Source organism: Pipistrellus kuhlii, unplaced genomic scaffold (genome assembly GCF_014108245.1).
Source record: "Pipistrellus kuhlii isolate mPipKuh1 unplaced genomic scaffold, mPipKuh1.p scaffold_m20_p_31, whole genome shotgun sequence".
Classification (NCBI taxonomy): domain Eukaryota; kingdom Metazoa; phylum Chordata; class Mammalia; order Chiroptera; family Vespertilionidae; genus Pipistrellus; species Pipistrellus kuhlii.
In genome coordinates this window covers 844,785-865,499 of record NW_023425531.1, presented here as the reverse complement: position 1 = coordinate 865,499, position 20,715 = coordinate 844,785, and the positions used below count along the sequence as shown (strand labels likewise).

At 38.1% G+C, this 20,715-nt stretch overlaps 1 protein-coding gene across 1 annotated transcript in view; it reads right to left on the bottom strand.

The window, feature by feature from the left end:
• LOC118731566 (phospholipid-transporting ATPase ABCA3) overlaps positions 1 to 20,715 on the bottom strand; it is a 246,857-nt gene that overhangs the window by 156,269 nt on the left and 69,873 nt on the right. Inside the window, exons 9-11 of the mRNA XM_045589342.1 lie at positions 14,027 to 14,200; positions 3,065 to 3,243; positions 1,101 to 1,235 (exon numbers count right to left, since the gene is read on the bottom strand). Coding sequence (XP_045445298.1) covers positions 1,101 to 1,235; positions 3,065 to 3,243; positions 14,027 to 14,200 — 488 coding nt within the window. The remainder of the gene's footprint in view (positions 1 to 1,100; positions 1,236 to 3,064; positions 3,244 to 14,026; positions 14,201 to 20,715) is intronic.

Here is a 20,715-nt window from a genome sequence, read left to right as displayed (position 1 = left end):
CTTACACACTGAAAGTATTGAAGAAGATACAGAGAAATGAATAGATATTCCATATTCATGGATTGGAAGAATCAGGATAGTTAAAATGTCCACATTATTCAAAAACAGTATACAGATTTAATGCAATCCCCATAAAAACTGCAATGGCTTTTAAAAAAGAAACAGAACACAAAATTACCAAATTTGTATGGATCACACACACACACACACACACACACACACACACACACACAAGCAAAAGCAGAAAAACAAGTAGCCAAAGCAATCCTGAGGAGCAAAACACAAATTTTGTATTTGGCTCCACATAACCAAAAGAGAGACCTGCATGTAGCACACTAGAGTACAAACACCTCCAAAATTAACCTGAATTTGCATGGGAAGATCTGTGATTCCCAAAGCTGTAGGGTTAGGAAATCAAATTAAGGTAGGTAGACCTTCAAGAGGCAATGTATTGCCAGTAAGTATACAGAATACCTGTATGCTACATGCTTGCAACTGATCCAGATAGATTGAGAGATACAAGAATTCCTCCCCTGAGAGAGGAGAATACAGATAGACAAGTGCAAAACCTTGTGAACAGAAATTAGATCAGTGATTTTCACCTTTCATCTCATGACATACACCAACTAAATTACTAAAATTTATGTGGCACACCAAAAAATACAATTCTTGCTGATCTGATTAAAATAGGTGTAATTTTGATTAATTCACACTGGCTGGCTATTTTTGTGTGTTGGCTATTGTAATTTTTATTTGACAATCTAATAAAAAAAGAGATAGCACCCCTAAATAATCACATTTTAAAACACTGTGGCACACCAGTTGAAAATCGCACTTCTAGACCCTACATTTTAAAATGAATATATTCATAGAAGACCACAATTATAGTTTACAGAAAGCCTGATACTATTTTGGAGAAAGGAGAAAATTTGATTATATTTTGTATAAGTTTCATTTATATCTTTCTCAAAGGAAGTAAACAGAATGCCCATAACCTTTTATCATGTGATCTTTTTCTTGGTATTTCTAATAGCAAACATTTACAATGAATTGTAAACTAAGTATCAGTTTCATCAAAAAAAGAGATGTGTGAAAAATACCTTGAACAAATGTTGGATCTGGATACCCGCCACCAAACCAGTAGGTTCAACTTCAAAATACTTGCTTTCAATTTTCTCATAAAATTTCTTTGTTCCATTTGTTTTCTTTGTTTTTTCCCCAAACCAATAAGAGTGCTAAGAGAATAAAATGAAATCATTGAAAACATTACTGAAGAAAAAGCAGTAGAATGTCATTTAGCCTGCTAACCTTTATATTGACATAGGCAGAACATTTCTTGGGATTAAGTTTTAGAACTAATTGGCTATAATTTGAATCCCCAAGGCATAAAAAGAGATGACTCTATCCTACATAATAATATGCAAATTAACCATCACTCCACTATACCCACTAGCCATGACCACCACCCAATCAGAGTGAGTATGCAAATTAACCCCAACCAAGGTGATGCCACCATAGAGAGCAGGAGGGAGGCTTGAGTTTCCTCAGCAATGGAGGAAGCCAAGCTTTCCAGACACCCTGGCAGGCCCAGGCCTCCACTCAAGGGTATAAAGTTTCAAATATAGAAGATAAATAAATCCCAACAGAAATGGCAGCAGCCATAAAGCTGCAGAGAGCAGGAGGCTAGGGTTGCCCCTGGCAATGGAGGAAGCCAATTTTCTGCAGCCTGGCCAGCCCAGGCCTAAAGTTTTAATTATAGAAAGTAAATAAATTCCAACAAAAATGGCTGCCACCACTTTGGGGCAGAAGGCTTGGCTCCACTCCAGGCTACAAAGTTTCAATTGTAAAAGATCTAAATAAATTCCAGATACTTGGATTACCAGAGGGCATTGCCAGCCTGAAATCCACCACAGGCCCCTCATCCAGGCCACCTCACGCCCCAAGGGAACCCCAACTCTGAAATGGGACATCCTTCAAAGCAAACCAGCTGGTCCCTACCCATGCACCAGGCCTCTATCCTATCTAATAAAAGAGTAATATGCAGATTTACCAACACACAATATGGCTGCCCCCATGTGGTCAAAGATCCTGCCCCCATGTGGACACAAGATGGCCACCACAAGATGGCCAGCAGAGGAGGGAAGTTGAAAGGGACCAGGCCTGCAAGGGAGGGCAGTTGGGGGCGATCAGCCCTGCAGGGGAGGGAAGTTAGAGGTGACCAGGCCTGCAGGGTAGGGCAGTTAGAGGCAAACAGGCTGGCAGGGGAGCAGTTAGGCATCAATCGGGCTGGCAGGGGAGTGGTTAGGGGGTGATCAGGCTGGCAGGCAGAAGTGGTTAGGGGCAATCCGAAAGGCAGGCAGGAAAGCATTTGAGAGCCAGCAGTCCTGGGTTGTGAGAGGGACATCCCTCGAGGTCCCAGATTGGAGAGGGTGCAGGCTGAGCTGAGGAACACCCCCACCCTGTGCATGAATTTTGTGTACTGGGCCTCTAGTTTAATCATAAAATATCTGAGAGAAACCAGAGGAAATCACTGCAAAATGAGGTCAAAGCAGAACATATTACCTCACTCCGCCATATCTTCTCTTAGCTATATGTAAGCCAGTGATAATAAGAGGAAAAAAGAAGGGAGACAAGATGTACATGCTGCCCATTTTGCTATGGCTCTAGCTATGAAGAAATGTGGCTAACCAAATGTGGTGAGCGCCATGATATAGAACATAACTTCTCCGTGTTAGTATCCAAAGACCCTATATTATGCTAACTTCTTATGCTGGAGTTTAATCCCTTATGAAACACTAGCCTGCAAAGTGACGGATTATTAAGAATTGTAAAGTTTTGGATGGCAGGCTGTGAACTACAGGTTACATATGCAGTAGAGGCTTTCTAGTGTTTTAGGAAAGGTTAGTGAATTCATATGCCTCAAGTAATTAGATTGATTCTTTCACCTGACCTATTGACTCAGTTATAGACAGGGAAAATTAACTACTGCTGCCTTTCATATAAATTACAAGTCATATCCATAAGCACTGTGGTCTCTCTCAGTAACAGAAGCAGCACAACTTACCAGCAAAAAGAAGTTCCATGGCTTGGGCACACCATACTCTCCGGGAAAGACAGCGTCTACGTACCAACCCACAAAGCCGTACAGGACAGCATCCAGTAAAAGTACTCCCAGTATATAGGCAAAGATAAAGTCATCCACCGTGTTTGGTGAGAAGATGTTAGTCCATTTAATTCCAACTTCTAAGAGGTAACAGGAGACATTAAATTTAGGTGGCAACTGACACAAAGTTATTTATGTGTATCATAATGAAAGAGTGAAAAAAGTTTATGTTTCCTAGAGATTACTATTATATTCAACTACTTTATTATACTGTTAGAATTTAGAACATTTGAGCAAATAATCATGTAATATGCCTCCTACTATAACAAAGACAAACAATCAGTAATAAAATAAACAAAAATAACACATACTAAAATGTCTGGAAACTAAGTTTTATGAAAAATAAGCAGACCAATAGGTTTAGACCAAGAATGTCAAACTCACAGCCCACTGGCTGCATGAGGCCCACAATGAATATTTTCATGACCCAGCCAATATAACGGTATGTAAGAAACATTTTAACAAAAATTTCATAACTTAATTTTTACAATATCCTGTTATACAGAATTATTAATAATGAACTACAACGTTCACTAATGACTGATGACTATAATCGTGTTGCATTTATTTCCCTTACACACCTTACTCACAGGCAAACCATTTCTCTCCACTAATACTAGCAGGGAATATTTTAGTAGCCAATTGCTACATCATTAGTCTTGGATTGACCAGTTTGGTGTACACAACAGGAAATATTTTGCTTACGGAGAACAAGAAAAATAGGTTTATTTGTGTTATGCTTATTAATTTGTGTAAGTATTCAGTGGCTGGTAAGTTAATGTTCATGAAAAAATATTAATTTTTATTAAAATGTTCTATTATTTTATGTTAACAATGACTCATTTATTTCAGCCCTTTGTATTCGGCATGTCTCTATTAAAATAAACCTATGTTTCTATGAAAATTGAAGCTTTTGTTTTTTTGAGGCCCATGTAAAGTTAAAACTTGTTTATTTGACCTGTGTTAGCCTTTGAGTTTGTCATTCTTGGTTTAGACACTGGCTCCTCTCCCCACCACATCTTCATACAAAATGTTCATTGACATATAGGAAGTGGTTATATGGTAAGCCTCAGACTGACCTGCTGGCAAAGTCACAAACAAGTCCCAGCTTAGAAGGCACAGTCCTCTCTAAGCATAATTAAGCTTGATCTTGTGACCGCTCGCTAGATCTTTCCTGAGTAGCTAGTGGGCTGTGGGAGGGGCAGCAAGTGCTGCCAAAACAAGTAAAACTTACAAGAACATTGTAAATTACCTTGTTTGCCCCTGACTATAAATAAAGCATCAGCTTTGCAATCTGGATCTGTTCTGTGGCCTCAGCCAGGCACAGAAGATCCACCTAGACCCAGCTTATTCTCTTGTCTATCTTTATTCTTCATCCTTCACCGCCCTCCCTCTGACTCGCCAAACCCTTGGCTGTGCTGGCACAGTACAGTGGCGCCCAATGTGGGGCTGAGTCCGGCCCCAGTGGCACTCAGTGCAGACCTGAGTGTAAGAGAACTGCAATTGTCAGGTGAAACGAGGCCCTAAGGCGTGCACACACAGTGAGTAAGGTAGGGATGTAGTACTGGCTTCGTGTAAAGCATGGGAAATTCAGGATCACAGGGAAAGAATGTATGCGTATCTATGCTTAAAGCTATGCTCAAAGCAAGGGGCTGTTCTGTGAGGTATGAACATCTTTTCGAGTTTTTGGATTTTGTGAGTAAAACCTGCCCATGGTTTTCTGATGAAGGGAAGGTAAATATAGAGGCATGGGAGAAGGAAGTAAAACAACTTCACAATCATCATATAGCTGAAGATCCAGAGGAATCTACTTTCAGTCTGTGGTCCCTGATTGGGGACTGTCTAGAGCCCACTCCAGAAGGGGAGTGGAGGAATGGGCAGGGAAATGCAAATCTTGGCCAAATTGTGTGACTAGTTATTACTTCGGAAAGCAAAAAAATAAATAAAATCTGTCTTTATCTATTAAGCATGAAAAAGAAATTCGGCAAGATCTGCTGTTGAAACTTCCTTCGAAGTAAGCAGGATGTGGGGGAAGGGAAACACATGGTAATCCAATATGGAAGCCCACTCTCTCAATAGGCTAATTTAAGGTTTCCTTTTTTGCCATGAAAAAGTCTTAAAAATTTAGAAATGTGTCTGGAATTTCTGTGCACATGGGGAGAGAACCTAGCTGTAAGACAAAATGTGCACATGGTCTGATTTCGGACAATTAGATTGTTTTAAGCTGGAATCTCTCTGCAAAAGCTATAGAAAATGAAAAACCCAGACCTTACTTTTTTTTCTTTCCTAAGCAAAATGGCAAAAAAAAAGTCTTCTCTGAAGAAATTCAAGCTAATTCCAGCAATAGGATTTGCATTTCCACAATAAAGAGTATTTTTCAAAATACTAATGAACCTTATTAAAAAGTTAACTTTTAAGGCCTTCAAGAAAACCAGTAAATTCTCTGTTATAGAATTTATCCAAAGTAAATGCTTTAAAATAATTATAATTGACTCTAGAATCTCAAATAAATTGTTGAATATAGATAAATAATGTATTAATTATTTTTAAAAAATCTAAATAGCCCAGGTGAGGGCTGGCTATGCCCTTGTTAATGGAGGAAGGGTAGGCGCCCTTCCCCCAGCAGACAGGTAATCTAATTTCCTGCCAGGAACAATCTTTGAAAAATGTGGTAATTTCAACCTTCAAAAAGTCATTAGAGAATGACAGTTTTACTGCTTTATCGATCATATCCGATCTCATTCAGGTCTCCCTGGTCCATTAGCTATAGGCAATGATGTTATTGATCACCTCCTTGCTGTAATGCAAGAGGCTACCCTGGTTTCTCTTGCCCAGTCCTCCCATGCTTTGTATCATCAAAAGGCTGCTGCCTTACACAAACAATTCCATATTTCTTGGGAACAAGCTCATCAAATTGTTAAGCAGTGCTCTCAGTGTACAATCATTGGGGGTTAGTCCTAGGGCTGTTAAACCTAATCAAATTTGGCAAATGGATGTCACCCACATCCTGGAGTTTGGTAAGCAAAGATGGGTACATGTTAATGTAGATACCTGCACCCGCTTTATCTTTGAAACTCCCCAAACGGGAGAGAGTGCCAAGCATGTAATTAATCATTGCCTAGCTGCCTTTGCGGTACCAGATCCTCCCTTAGAGCTAAAGACAGACAATGGACCCACATACCCTAGTTCTGTTTTTCAGCATTTTTGTCAGCAATATCAAACTTGTCATAAAACTGTATCAATTACAACCATCAAGGTGAAGCAATAGTGAGTCAATCGTAATCTTAAATTGAAATTACTAACACAGAAAGGGGGAGACGGGTTCATGTGTCACCTCAAAACAAGCTCATTCGTGTTCTTTATACTTTAAATTTTTTGAATTGTGATACAATTTTTTGAATTGTATAGCAGCCAAAAGGCATCGGGCCTGCTGTACAATAGCATCCCGGGGATTAGTCCCATGGAAGGATACACAAACTGGACAATGGTTTGGACCAGATGCAGTAATGATGTGAGGAATAGGTTGTGTTTGTAACTTTTTATTTTTTTGTTTGTTTTCTTATAGTTTAGTGTCTTTATTTTTATTTTTATTTATTAAATTTTTACCTATGTTCATATCTTACCATTGCCCCAAGCCCCGCAATCCCATACATGCCCTCCCTCCCTAGAGTTTTGTGTCCATTGGTTGTACTTATATGCATGCATACAAGTCCTTCGGTTGATCTCTTATCTCCCCCAGATCTCCCTACCCTCCCCACTGTAATTTGACAGTCTGCTTGTTGCTTTACTGTCTCTGTATCTATCTTCTGGTTCATCAGTTTATAATGTTCTTTATTATCCAAAAATGAGAAAGGTCATGTGGTGTTTCTCTTTCATTGACTGGCATATTTCACTCAGCATGATGTTCTCCAATTCCATCTAGGTTGCTGCAAATGATGAGAATTCCTTCTTTTTTGTGGAAGCATAATATTCCATTGTGTAGAGGTACCATAGTTTTTTTATCCAATCATCTGCTGACAGGCACCTAGGCTGTTCCCAAATCCTAGATATTGTAGCTTGTGTTCCTTTCAACATAGGGGTGCATATGTCCTTTCTGATTGGTGTTTCTAGTTTCTTGGGATATATTCCTAGGAGTGGGATTACTGGGTCAAATGGGAGTTCCATTTTCAGTTTTTTGAGGAAACTCCACACTGTTCTCCACAGTGGTTGCACCAGTCTGCATTCCCACCAACAGTGCACGAGGGTTCCTTTTTTTCTGCAACCTCGCCAACACTTGTTGTTTGTTGATTTGTTGATGTTGGCCATTCTGACAGGTGTGAGATAGTACCGCATTGTTGTTTTGATTTGCATCTCTCAGATAATTAGTGACTTTGAACATGTTTTCATGTGCCTCTTGGCCTTCCTTCTGTCTTCTTTTGAAAATATTCTGTTTAGGTCCATTGCCCATTTTTTAATTGGATCATTCATCTTCCTTTTATTTACTTGTATAAGGTGTACATAGATGTTGGAGATTAAACCTTTATCAGTGATATCATTTGCAAATATGTTCTCCCACACAGTGGGCTTTCTTGTTGTTTCATTGATGGTTTCTTTTGCTGTAAAAAAGCTTTTTATTTTGATTTAATCCCATTTGTTTATTTTCTTTTTAGCATCCACTGCCCTACGGGCAGTATCAGTGAAGAAGTTCTTTTGGCATATGTCTGAGATTTTGCTACCTGTGGATGCCTCTAGTATTTTTATGGTTTCCCGTCTTATGTTTAAGTCTTGTATCAATTTTGAGTTTATTTTTGTGTATGGTGTAAGTTAGTCCTTCCATGTTTTTTATGTACAATATCATGTCATCTGCAAATAAAAAAATTGAGTTTTGGAAGGTTGTATTTTTCTAGAAGTATGTCCATTTCCTGCAGATTGTTCAGTTTGTTGGAATAGAATTCTTCATAGTATTTTGTAACAATCCTTTGTGTTTCGGCAGGGTCTGTTGTTATTTCACCTTTTTCGTTTCTGAAAGATCTAGGTTTTTTTTTGTTTTTTTTTTCATGTATCTGTCCAATTTTCCTAAGACAATTTATTGAAGAGACTGTCTTGACTCCATTGTATATACGTGCCTCCTTTGTCAAATATTAATTGAGCATAGTGATTTGGGTTGATATGTGGGTTCTCGATTCTATTCCATTGATCTATATGTCAGTTCTTGTGCCAGTACCAGGCTGTTTTGAGAACAGTGGCTTTTTAATACAGCTTAAAATCTGGTATTGAGATCCCTTCGACTTTATTCTTCTTTCTCCAGATTGTTGTGGCTATTTGAGGTCTTTTATTGTTCCAAACAAACTTTTGGAGAGTTCGTTCTAGGTCTGTGAAGTATGTTGTTGGTATTTTAATGGGGAGTGCTTTGAACCGAAGATTGCTTTGAGAAGTATGGACATTTTGATGATGTTGATTCTACCAATCCTTGAACTCAGTATGTTCTTCTATCTGTTTACATCTTCCTCTATTTCTTTTTTTCAGTGTCGTGTAGTTTTCCGTATATAGGTCCTTTACTTCCTTAGTTAAGTTTATTCCTAGGTACCTTAATTTTTTTGGTGCAATGGTAAATGGGATTGCATTTTTAGTCTCTGTTTCTGTAAGTTCACTGTTGGTGTATACAAAGGCCAAAGATTTCTTGGCATTAATTTTGTATCCTGCTACTTTGCCAAATTAATTTATTAAGTCAATTAGTTTTTTGATGGAGTCTTTTGGTTTTTTATGTACAATATCATGTCATCTGCAAATAAGGATAACTTTACTTCTTCTTTTCCAATTTGGATGCCTTTTATTTCCTCTTCTTGTCTAATTGCAATGGCTAGTACTTCCAGTACTATGTCAAACAGGAGTGGTGATAGTGGGCATCCCTGTCTTGTTCCTGTTCTTAGAGGGAATGGTTTTAGTTTTTGCCCATTGAGTATGATGTTGGCTGTGGGATTATCATATATAGCTTTTATTATGTTGAAGTATGTTCCTTGTACTCCCACCTGTTGAGAGTTTTTATCAGGAACGGGTGTTGGATTTTATCAAATGCTTTTTCTGCATCAACTGATATGACTATATTATTTTTATCTTTCAATTTGTTTACACGATGTATCATGTTTATTGATTTGCGGATATTGTACCATCCTTGTATTCCCCAAATAAATACTACTTGGTCATGGTGTATGATCTTTGTGATGCTCTGCTGGAGCCGATTTGCTAGAATTTTGTTGAGGATTTTGGCATCTATGTTCATGAGGGATATTGGACTGTAATTCTCTTTCATTGAGTTGTCTTTATCTGGTTTTGGTATTAGGCTGATGCTGGCTTCATAGAAGGAGTTTGGAAGTATTCCTTCCTCTTGAATTTTTTGGAATAGTCTGAGGAGGATAGGTTTTAGTTCTTCCTTGAATGTTTGGTAAAACTCTCCTGTGAAGCCATCTGGCCCTTGGCTTTTGTTTGCTGGAAGCTTTTTGATGACTGTTTCAATTTCTTCCCAAGTCACTGCTCTATTGATATTTTTAGATTCTTCCTGATTGAGTTTTGGAAGGTTGTATTTTTCTAGGAATATGTCCATTTCCTCCAGGTTGTTCAGTTTGTTGGAATAGAATTGTTCATAGTATTTTGTAATAATCCTTTGTGTTTCGGTGGGGTCTGTTGTTATTTCACTTCTTTTGTTTCTGATTTTTTTTTTATTTGAGTCCTCTCTCTTGTTTCTTGGTTAGCCTGGCTAGAGGTTCATCAATCTTTTTTATCCTTTCAAAGAACCCGCTCTTGGTTTTATTGATCTTATGTATTGTTTCTTTGGTCTCTATGTCATTTATCTTGGCTCTGATTTTTATTATTTCCTTCCATCTGCTTACACTGGGTTTTTCTTGTTGCTCTTTTTCTAACTCTTTCAATTGTAAAGTTAGATATTTTGTCACCATTTTTTCTTGTTTTTTTTTTTTTGTTTGTTTGTTTGTTTTTTGGTTTTTGGTGTTTTTTTTGTTTTGTTTTTTTTGTTTTTTGCAATAGGCTTGTAGAGATATGAACATCCCTCTCAAAACTGCTTTTGCTGTGTCCCATAGATTTTGGATTGTTGTGTTTTCATTGTCATTTGTTGCCAGGATGTTTTTCATTTCTTCCTTGATTTCTCTGGTAACCCAGTCCTTATTTAATAGCATGCTGTTTAATCTCCATGTGTTTGATTTCTTTGGATTATTTTTATTGTAGTCAAATTCCAGTTTTATGCCACTATGATCTGAGAAGTTTCTTGATATGAATTCTATCTTCTTGAATTTGAAGAGACTTTGCCTATGTCCCAACATGTGGTCTGTCTTTGAAAATGACCCATCTGTGGCTTTGGGTGAAATGTTGTGAAGATATCAATTAATTCCATCTGGTCTAGTGAGACATTTAGGATTGGTATTTCTTTGCTGATTTTTTGTTTAGATGATTTTTTGTCCAAAGATGACAGTGGGGTATTAAAATCTTCTACTTTGATTGTATTGCTATTAATCTCTCCCTTAATGTCATCCAGCAGTTGGTTGGTTTTTTATTTTATTTTATTTTTTAATGTATTTGGGTGCTCCTGTATTGGGTGCATATATGTTTACCAGGGTTATTTCTTCTTGTTGGATTGCTCTCTTTAGTATTATGAAGTGGCCTTCATTATCTCTTGTTATGTCCTTCACTTTGAGATTTAATTTGTCAGATATAAGTATTGCTACCAAAGCTTTTTTTTTCATATCCATTCTCCTGGAAAACCTTATTCAATCCCTTCTCCCTCAGTCTGTGTGCATCTTTTTTTCTGAAGTGGGTTTCTTATAGACAACGGATATATGGGTCTTGTTTTCTTACCCAATCTGTTACCCTATGTCTTTTGATTGAAGCATTTAATCCATTTACATTTATAGTTATTATAGATAGGTACTTATTTGATGCCATTTTTATTCTATACCCCTGTGTTCCTTCTTTGTTCCTATTTCTTTATTTTTACTGTAGACCCTTTAGCATTTCTTGCATTGCTGATTCGGTGGAGATAAATTCCTTTAGTCTTTTTTTGTCTGTGAAGCTCCTGATTTCCCCTTCAATTTTGATTGATAGCCTTGCTGGGTAAAGTATTCTTGGATTCAGACCCTTCCTTTGCATGACTTTGTATATTTCATGCCATTCCCTTCTGGCCTGGTGAGTTTCTGTTGAGAAATCAGTTGCTAGTCTGATGGGGGTTCCTTTATGTGTAACTTTCTGTCTCTCTGGCTGCTTTTAAGATTCTTACTTCGTTGTTGGTGTTTGCCAATTTAATTATAATGTGCCTTGGTGTCGGTCTTTTGGGATTCATTTTGCTTGGGACTCTGTGAGCATCTTGGATTTGTGTGGGTTTTTTCTTCTGTATCTCAGGAAAGTTTTCTGTCATTATTTCTTGAAATGCGTTTTCCATGTCTTCCTCAGTTTCCTTTCCTTCTTGAACCCCTATTATTCTAATATTGTTTTGTTTTGTATTGTCCCAAAGTTCTCTTAGGCTCTCCTCCTGCTTTTTAAATTTTTTTTCCAGAAGCTTTCCTAATTGGGTCTTTTTTTTTTTTTTTTTTCATATCTTGTCTTCTAGCTCACTGATAAGGTCCTCTGCTTCTTCTAGTCTACTCTTGATGCTTTTTATTGAGTTCTTAACAGTAGTGCTGTCATTTTATATTTCCTCTTGGTTCTTCTTCATTTCCTCTTTGTTCTTACTCATATTGTCAAATTTGTCTTCCATTCTTTTTAGCCATCTTATGATCATTACTCTGAATTCTTGCTCTGGTAGGTTTCTTGCATCTAACTCATTTACTTCCTTTTCTGGTGATGCCTGCTTTTCTTTCATATGCTGGCTGTTTCTATGTCTCCCCCTGATTTTTCTTTTCAGGATGTCTGGTTATATAGTTCTCTCTCTCCCTACTTCCTTCCTCAGTGTATCCCCTGTGTTTGTTGCCTTTGTTTCTTCACCTGTGTACTCGAGTGCCTTGGCCATAAACTCATCCCCTTCACCAATATCTCGTCTAAGGACTGTTCCTGGTGGTCTCCTGCTGCAAAACCTAAAAGCTACTTCTTTGGTGGTCTTATGCCTTTCTGGTCAAATCAACTGCTTGCATACTGAGAGGCAGGCGGGGAGAGGCATGTAGCTGGCACTCAATGAAATCCTCAGGTTTCCCTATTGCCTTCAGAGAGGAGCGCTGGATCAGGGGCTACTGCCGGACACAGACAGCAACTCCAAGAGGGAGCAATTCCAAGAGGTCTGCACCCCTAAGGGAGCCTGTAGCCAGCTGGTGGCAGCGGAGCTAAGTCGTTCATGCACTCACCTCTGTGTTTGTATCTTTCCAGAAGGAGCAGTACAGCCACTTTGGGTGCCAGAGTATTACGTGCATCACCACAATGGACCCTGAGAAGCTCCTTGTCCCATCATTCAAAAGACTGAAAGTTGCCCCGATGACAGCAAAGTGGAAAAGGAAGATGATGAAGGTTGCGCAAGAGACTGAGGTGCCAATATAGATTCAGCTGAAGAACTGAGGCCCAGCAGATGGCAGAAAAGCAAGAAGTGGAAGCTACTCCCTCAACCATGTTTCTGCCCATCCTAGTAATGGTTAGCTGCCAGTCTTCAAACTCTTGCGCAGCCAAGTCCAAGGAATCTTGAGTAAATTAGCAAAAGAAATTTTCATTTAGTAGAAAAATGTTACTGTAGTTTGATTTCTTTATTTTTATGTTGCATTGACATTGTTTTATTAATAGCCATGTCTGGGTTTTGCATTTGCATTGTTTTGTTATTGGGTTTTGCATTGGCATTGTTTTATTAATGTTTTAATAGTCAGAACTTTGTTCTTGCTGTTTAAGTTTTACTTCCATTATTATTAGCTTAAAATTAAAAGAAAGGGTGAGATGTAGAAAATGGTTATAGGGTTAAGCCTCAGACTGACCTGCTGGCAAAGTCGCAAACAAGTACCAGCTTAGAGGGCACAGTCCTCTAAGCATAAAGCTTGATCTTGTGACTGCTCACTAGATCTTTCCTGAGTAGCTAATGGACTGCGGGAGGGGCAGCAAGTGCTGCCAAAACAAGTGAAACTTACAATAACACTGTATTAATAAATTACCTTGTTTGCCCCTGACTATAAATAAAGCATCAGCTTTTCAGTTTGATCTGTTCTGTGGCTTCAGCCAGGCACAGAAGATCCACCTAGACCCAGCTTATTCTCTTGTATATCTTTATTCTTCATCCTTCACTGGCCCTCCCTCAGGCTCACTGAACCCTTGGCTGTTGCTGGCATGGCACATTGACGTATGTAATTTTGGAAAAATGCTGTCATTGCACAGTAGTGACGAATGAGGGGGTAGAACAGACTAGAGGGGATTTTGCATAGTTTTGCATTGATGGAAAAGGGAAGAAGGAAGTTATTAAAAGGCAGACCCATGTTTTTATTCCTACCCCTAAAAAGAAGGTGACAACTCCAAAAGGAGTATGGAGAGACCCTAAAAGATCTGCGGCCTGGCCAGTGTGGCTCAGTGGTTGAGCATTGATTTATGTTTCAGGAAGTCACAGTTTGATTCCCAGTCAGAAAACATGCCCTGATTGGGGCTGAATCTGCAGTAGGCAGTGTGGGAGGAAACCTGTCAATGATATTCTATCATAATTGATGTTTCTATCACTCTCTTCCTGTCCCTTCCTCTCTCTGAAATCAATAAAGACATTAAACATTTTTTAAAGACCTGAGTAAATTTATGGAGAGAATGTGCAAACTCATGCACTATAAGTACTGGTATAAAGTAGTGTGAATTTTTTTTTAGGACAAAAATATTAAAACCGTAAGTATCCTATGAGAACATGGCAATATTTACAAGGTTAACACTCACTGTCTATTTCTGCCTCGATAAGGTAATTGTTTCCAATTGCCATTGCAGTGTTTGAGAAGAGGAAAAAAGCCAGCTTCTCCAAGAGTGTCATCTCTGCAAAACTTGAAGAGATCCAAATAGCTGGAAGGTAGCTGAGACCGTAAATTATGCTTCCAACGGATGAAGCAAAGTATACTGCCAATAGGAGAGAAATAACAAGATTAAGTTAAACAACTGAAAAGTTGAAATACAAATATTTTGGTTTTATTATGAGTGCCCTAAAAGAAGCACATTGAAGATAGACATGGGTCTACTTGGCTCACCACTACTTCTGCCACTACTTCCTCAGCACATTATAAAATGTTTGACACTTATTAAATGCTTAATTTTTTGAATGAATAAAAGATAAAAGTTAAAACACTACTTTTTCTTTGCAGCTTTTAATGGGAATTTACATGTTTAATATCACTCAACATAAAATACTATAAATATTATCATTGGCATAATCAGAAAATACCTAGGTCAGTGGTCACTAACCTTTTGGACCTCCCTTACCACTAAATTAATAATTTTATATCTTGAAGACCACTAATATGATTTTTAAAAAAATACATTGTAAAATAATGATCAGAGAACTTCCATTTTATTAATATGAAATGCACCTATTTGATATAACATTATAAGTAAATATAATAAAAATCTTCAAAGATTGTTTAATTGTAACAAATTTGTTAAAGTAAGTTTAATTTTTACAAAATAATTGAAGCTTATTTAAGTATTACAAAATTTTAGAGTGTGATATTTGCTTTTGTTTCCTTGAAATAAGTTTATGGATATTTGGCTCGAAAGACATTACTGCAAGACAGAGAGCCATATTTATTTCAATCTGAGACTGGTTCTGAGTTTTAATTTCTGTGATGAAAATGTTTTTTTGCACAAATATGTTGTTGAAAATTTAATAAAAATTTTCATTGCTTTTTCACTCAGCAATGGGTATTCACTTTTAATGGAGATACAAAAATGGGGTCTTGATAAAGATGGCTGGAATTTAGCTGTGAAACCATCATTGGATGATAGATCGGTGAGGCTTTCTTTTTCATTAATGCTGAAATTTTTATTTTCGATATTTGCCACAAATGGATCTATTACCTATGTATTGCCACTTCTGGGATCTTCTTTCTTTGGGTAATAACTACCAAAATATTCTGTGAGTGATTGTAAGTGCCGTTGAACAATGGTTGCCACCTGCTGATTGACATCCTTCTCTCTCATATATTCCTCAAAGTTGAAAACATTTGCAGATCTTCTTCAGTCAATTGCGTTTGCCACAGTAATATTTTATTTTGAAAACCATCCATTTTACCTCATAGTGTGAACATACCCTTCAGTTGTCCTTCCAAAGATATATTTAATACATTTAATAGCGAAAAAACAAACAAAAACAAAAAAACATCTGCCTGGTATGCAAGCTAGGCTACTCAAAGAGTTCTTGTAATTTCAGATTATTTTGCTCCTGGAAAAATATTTTTACTTTCGGCAGGGCGAACAGTTGGGCCCCTTGAGAGCCATTTCACCTCCTCATAAAGAACAAGGTGAATATACTGAAAACCCATTTCTTTACAAAGTGCCTCAAATATTCAAGATTCGAGCACTTTGTGTCAAATTGCATTTATAATTTTAATAACATCTGATAATACTTCATATAGCTCTGGGGACGTTTTTGCCGCAAATTGCTCACAATGTATAAATGCAGTGTGTAGACAAAATGGCTGAGGGACCAACATTTTTAACCTTTGAAATAATTACTGAAAGATATCCAGTTTATGGCACCATATGTACATATATCAGAAAAAGAATCAGAATAAGAGTCAAGCCGGGACCAGTTTGGCTCAGTGGATAGAGCATCGGCCTGCAGACTGAAAGGTCCCAAGTTTGATTCTGGTCAAGGGCATGTACCTTGGTTGCGGGCACATCCCCAGTAGGGGGTGTGCAAGAGGCAGCTGATCGATGATTCTCTCTCATCGATGTTTCTAACTCTCTATCCCTCTCTCTTCAACTCTGTGAAAAATCAATAAAAAATATATTTTTTTAAAAGAGTCAAACATTTTATAAACCAGATGGATAAAAAATCAACAACTTAAGAATCAAAAAGAAATAAAAAATGATATAGTTGCAATTAAAAAATATCATGGAGCCGAAACCGGTTTGGCTAAGTGCATAGAGCCCGTGGACTGAAAGGTCCCAAGGTTTGATTCCGGTCAAGGGCATGTCTCTTGGTTGTGGGCACATCCCCAGTTGGGGTGTGTGCAGGAGTTAGCTGATGGATGTTTCTCTCTCATTGATGTTTCTAACTCTCTATCCCTCTCTCTTCCTCTCTGTAAAAAATCAATAAAATATGTATTTTTTAAATACCATGGAAAGTTTCAACAGTAGACTAGGAGAAGCAGAAGACTGAAATAGTGAATTAAAAGATGGGGAAGCAAAACACACCCAAACTTAACTTACAATAAATTGGAGGGGGTAAAATTAAAAGGTAAGAGGAGAGCCTAAGGGAGCTTTGGGACAACATGAAATGAACCAACATATGAATAATAGAGGTGTCAGAATGACAGGAAGAGGAATATGGATTAGAAAACCTGTTTAAAGAAATTTCAGAAAACTTCCCTAATGTGGGGAAGAAAAGAGTGACACAACTACAGAGAGTCCCAAACAAGATGAACCCAAAAGACCCAAACCAAGACACATCGTAATTACAGTGGCAAACATTCAGGACAAAGAGAGAATCTTAAAGGCTGCAAGACAGAGATGGAACATAATATACAAGAGGTCTCCCAATAGATTATCAAATGATTTCTCAACAGAAATACATCCGTCCAGAAAGGAATGGGATGAAATTCCCAAAGTGATGCAAAGGAAGGGACTGAGTTTAAGAATACTCTGTCCTGCAAGGCTATCATTCAAAATTGAAGGGGGAGAGAAGAAATCAAGATGACAGCATAGTGTAGACACCCAAATACAGCCTACCACAATAAATTTGAATTTAGAACTGGAAAACAGGGGAGACATTGCCCTGAAGCACCAGATGGCTAGCTGAGAGAAGGCTCTGCCATCTGGGAAGGAGAGAGAAGGCACACTGAACCTCAGAAACTGTGAAGGTATGGAGAACTGTGCGCAAAAAGGCGCTGGTTTACACACACACACACACACACACACACACACACACACACCCCGGTATGTGGAGAGGGGGGCCGGGCCGAGATTGCTGCTGGCCAACTCTGGGTGTGCAGAGAGGGCGGGCTGGGCTGAGTTTGCTACTGGCTTACTCCTGGCGCATGGATGGAGAGGGTGGACAGCTAATGCGCGACTGGCTTTCTTGTGCGAGAGGAAAACAGAATCACCCTATTGCTCTGATAGATGGTCCCAGTAAGGGAGAGGCCAGACTGTGAGACAGCAGGCAGAAATCTCTTGGAGGTGTGTGAAGCCAGAAGCCATTACTTCAGAACTTGGGGAGGAGCTGACCAGAAAACAAAGCTTATCTGCACCAACCAGAGACTCCGCCCCATCCAAGCTGAGCATAGAAGCTCTCCCAGAAGCTGGCTTTCTCTAAGCAGGGACTGGCTGGAATCCAAAGCTTGTCTGTGCCTTTTTCGAAAGAGGTGCACACGCCTGCAACCAATCTTGTGAGACTCACTGGGAACAGGACTTTTCTAAGGCGAGACTGACAGGGAACCAAAAATTGTCTGCGCCACCCTGAGACTCTGCCTCATCCAAGTGGAGTACAGAAGCCCTCCTAGCTGAGACATTGCTGATCCTCACAGCCAACTGGCTTGGAGATCAATGCTTCCCAGTGATACCAACAATAAGCAAGGCTTAACAACAAGACTGCACACACAGCCCACAAAGGGCTACACCAAGACTGTCCACCACAGGTAACTGGGAAGACTGTGCTGCTGGGCTCTACCAGAACACCTAGCACACAAAACTATTCCATTAAATCAGGAAAACAACTAAAATGCGGAAAAGAGGCAGAACACAAAGGAAGGAGATGGAAGAAAAGAAAGGACATTGAGTTCAAAACTACAGTTATGCCAAAACTGGTTTGGCTCAGTAGAGCATCGGTCTGTGGACTGAAAGGTCCCAGATTCAATTCCGGTCAGGGGCATATATGTTGGTTGCGGGCACATCCCCTGGTCGATGTTTCTTTCTCATTGACGTTTCTAACTCTCTATCTCTCTCCCTTCCTCTCTGTAAAAAATCAATAATATATATATATATATATATATATATATATATATATATATATATATATATATATATTTTAAACTACAGTTATAAGGCTTTTCAAGAATATCCTAAAAAAGGCCCATAAAATAAATGAGACCTATGAGGATATGAAAAGGGATCAACTAGAAATAAAAAGGGATCAACTGAAAATAAAGAAAACATTGTCTGAAATAAAAAATATTATACAGAGTCCTAAAAACAGACAGGAAGATTGCAAGAATCAAGACAAAGATTTAGAACACAAAGAGCCAGAGGACACTCCTCCGCAGAAGCAAGAAGCTAAGAGAATCCAGAAAGTTGAAGATAGTGTAAGAAACCTCTGGAACAATTTCAAGTGAACCAAAATCAGAATTATGGGAATCCCAAAAGAAGAGAGAGAGCAAGATACCGAAAGAATACTGGAAGAAATAGTGACAGAAAACTTCCCCCACCTGGGGAAAGAAATAGACTTACAAGTCCAGGAAGCCCGCAGAACCCCAAACAAAAGGAATCCAAAGAGGATCACACCAAGATACATCATAATTAAAATCCCAAGAGCAAAAGACAAAGAGAGAATATTAAAAGCAGCAAGAGAAAAGCAGGTAGTTACCTATAAAGAAGCGCCCATATGATTGTCAGCTGATTTCTCAACAGAAACTATGCAGGCCAGACAGAAATGGCAAGAAATATTCAAGGTGACGAATAGCAAGAACCTACAGCCAAAAATACTCTACCCAGCAAAGCCATCACTCAGAATCAAAGGCCAGATAAAGAGCTTCACAAATAATAAAAAACTAAAGGAGTTCATCACTGCCAAACCAGAATTTATGAATTGCTGAAGGGGGTTATTTAGGAAGAGGAAAAAGATAAAGATAAAACTTATGAACAACAAATACATAACTATCAACAAATGAAACTAAAAACCAAGGGAATTAAAACATCTGATGAACAATATTAACTGTTGAATATAATAGAATCAGAGGTATGGAAGGGGAGTGCACTGATGATTCTTGGGGAAAAGGAGAGTGGGGGTGCAGGGTGCGGGAAGAGATTGAACAAAAACTGTGCACCTATGGATGAGGACAATGGGGAATGGGGAAAGGACAGAGGGTAGGGTGGGAACCTGGTGGAGGGGAGCAATTGAGGGGAGGGGGAAGACGAACACATTTGTAATAATCTGAACAATAAAGATTTATTTTAAAAAGAACAATAAACAATGTGAACCCAAAATTGAAGGGGAAATAAGGAGCTTCACAGACAAAGAAAATAAAATTTAAAAATGCTAAGGGAGTTTATCGCTACCAAGCCAGTAATGCAAGAAATGCTAAAGGAACTGGTGTAAAAAGAAGAAATAAAAAGGGAAGAAGGAATACAGAAATGAAAATAAAAATGGCTACAAATAAGTACCTATCAATAATAACTTTAAACATAAATGGACTAAATGCCCTAATCAAAAGACATGGAGTGGCTGAACAGATAAAAAAAACATGACCCAAATATATGCTGTCTACAAGAGACCCACCTCAGAACAAGGGACTCACACAGACTGAAAGTGAATGGAAGGTAAAATCTTTTAGGCAAATAGAAATGAAAAACAAAACTGGGGTAGCAATTCTTATATCTGACAAAAAAAGACCTCAAAGTGAAGGTCATAACAAGAGATAAGGAAAGCCACTTCATAATACCAAAGGGGTTGATACAACAAAAGGATATAACCCTGATAAACATATATGCACACAATGCAGGAGCACCCAAATACATTTTTTTAAAAACCTGGAAGATATCAAGGGAGAGATCGATAATAATACTATCATAGTAGGAGACTTTAGAACCCCACTGATATCACTGAATAAATCCTAGAGTCTAGACAAAAAAGAAAACAACAAAACAAAACAAAACAAAACAGGAATCCTAAATAACCCACTAGATCAAATGGACTTAATTGATATCTTCAGAACATTTCAGCCAAAGCCACAGAATATATCTTCTTCTCAAGTGCACATGGGACATTTTCAAAGATAGACTACATATTGGGTAACAGGAAAAGTCTCTCCAAATTCAAGAAGATTGAAATCATATCAAGTATCTTCTCAGACCACAATAGCATAATATTAGAAATAAACTACAAAGAAAAAATTCAAAAACTTGCAAGCTGAATAGAATGCTATTAAACAATGATTGGGTACCAAAGAGATCAAAGAAGAAATTAAAAAAACATCCTGGAAATGAATGACAATGAAAACACAATAATCCACAAATCTATTGGACACAGTCAAAGCAGTCCTGAGAGGGAAGTTTATAGCTTTACAAGCCTATTTCAAAAACAAACAAACAAACAAAAACAAAAAAACAAACACACACACAAAAAAAAAAAAAAAAAGAAAAAATGGTAATAAATCACCTAACTCTAAAACTTAAAAATTTAGAAAGAAAGCAACAAGAAAAGC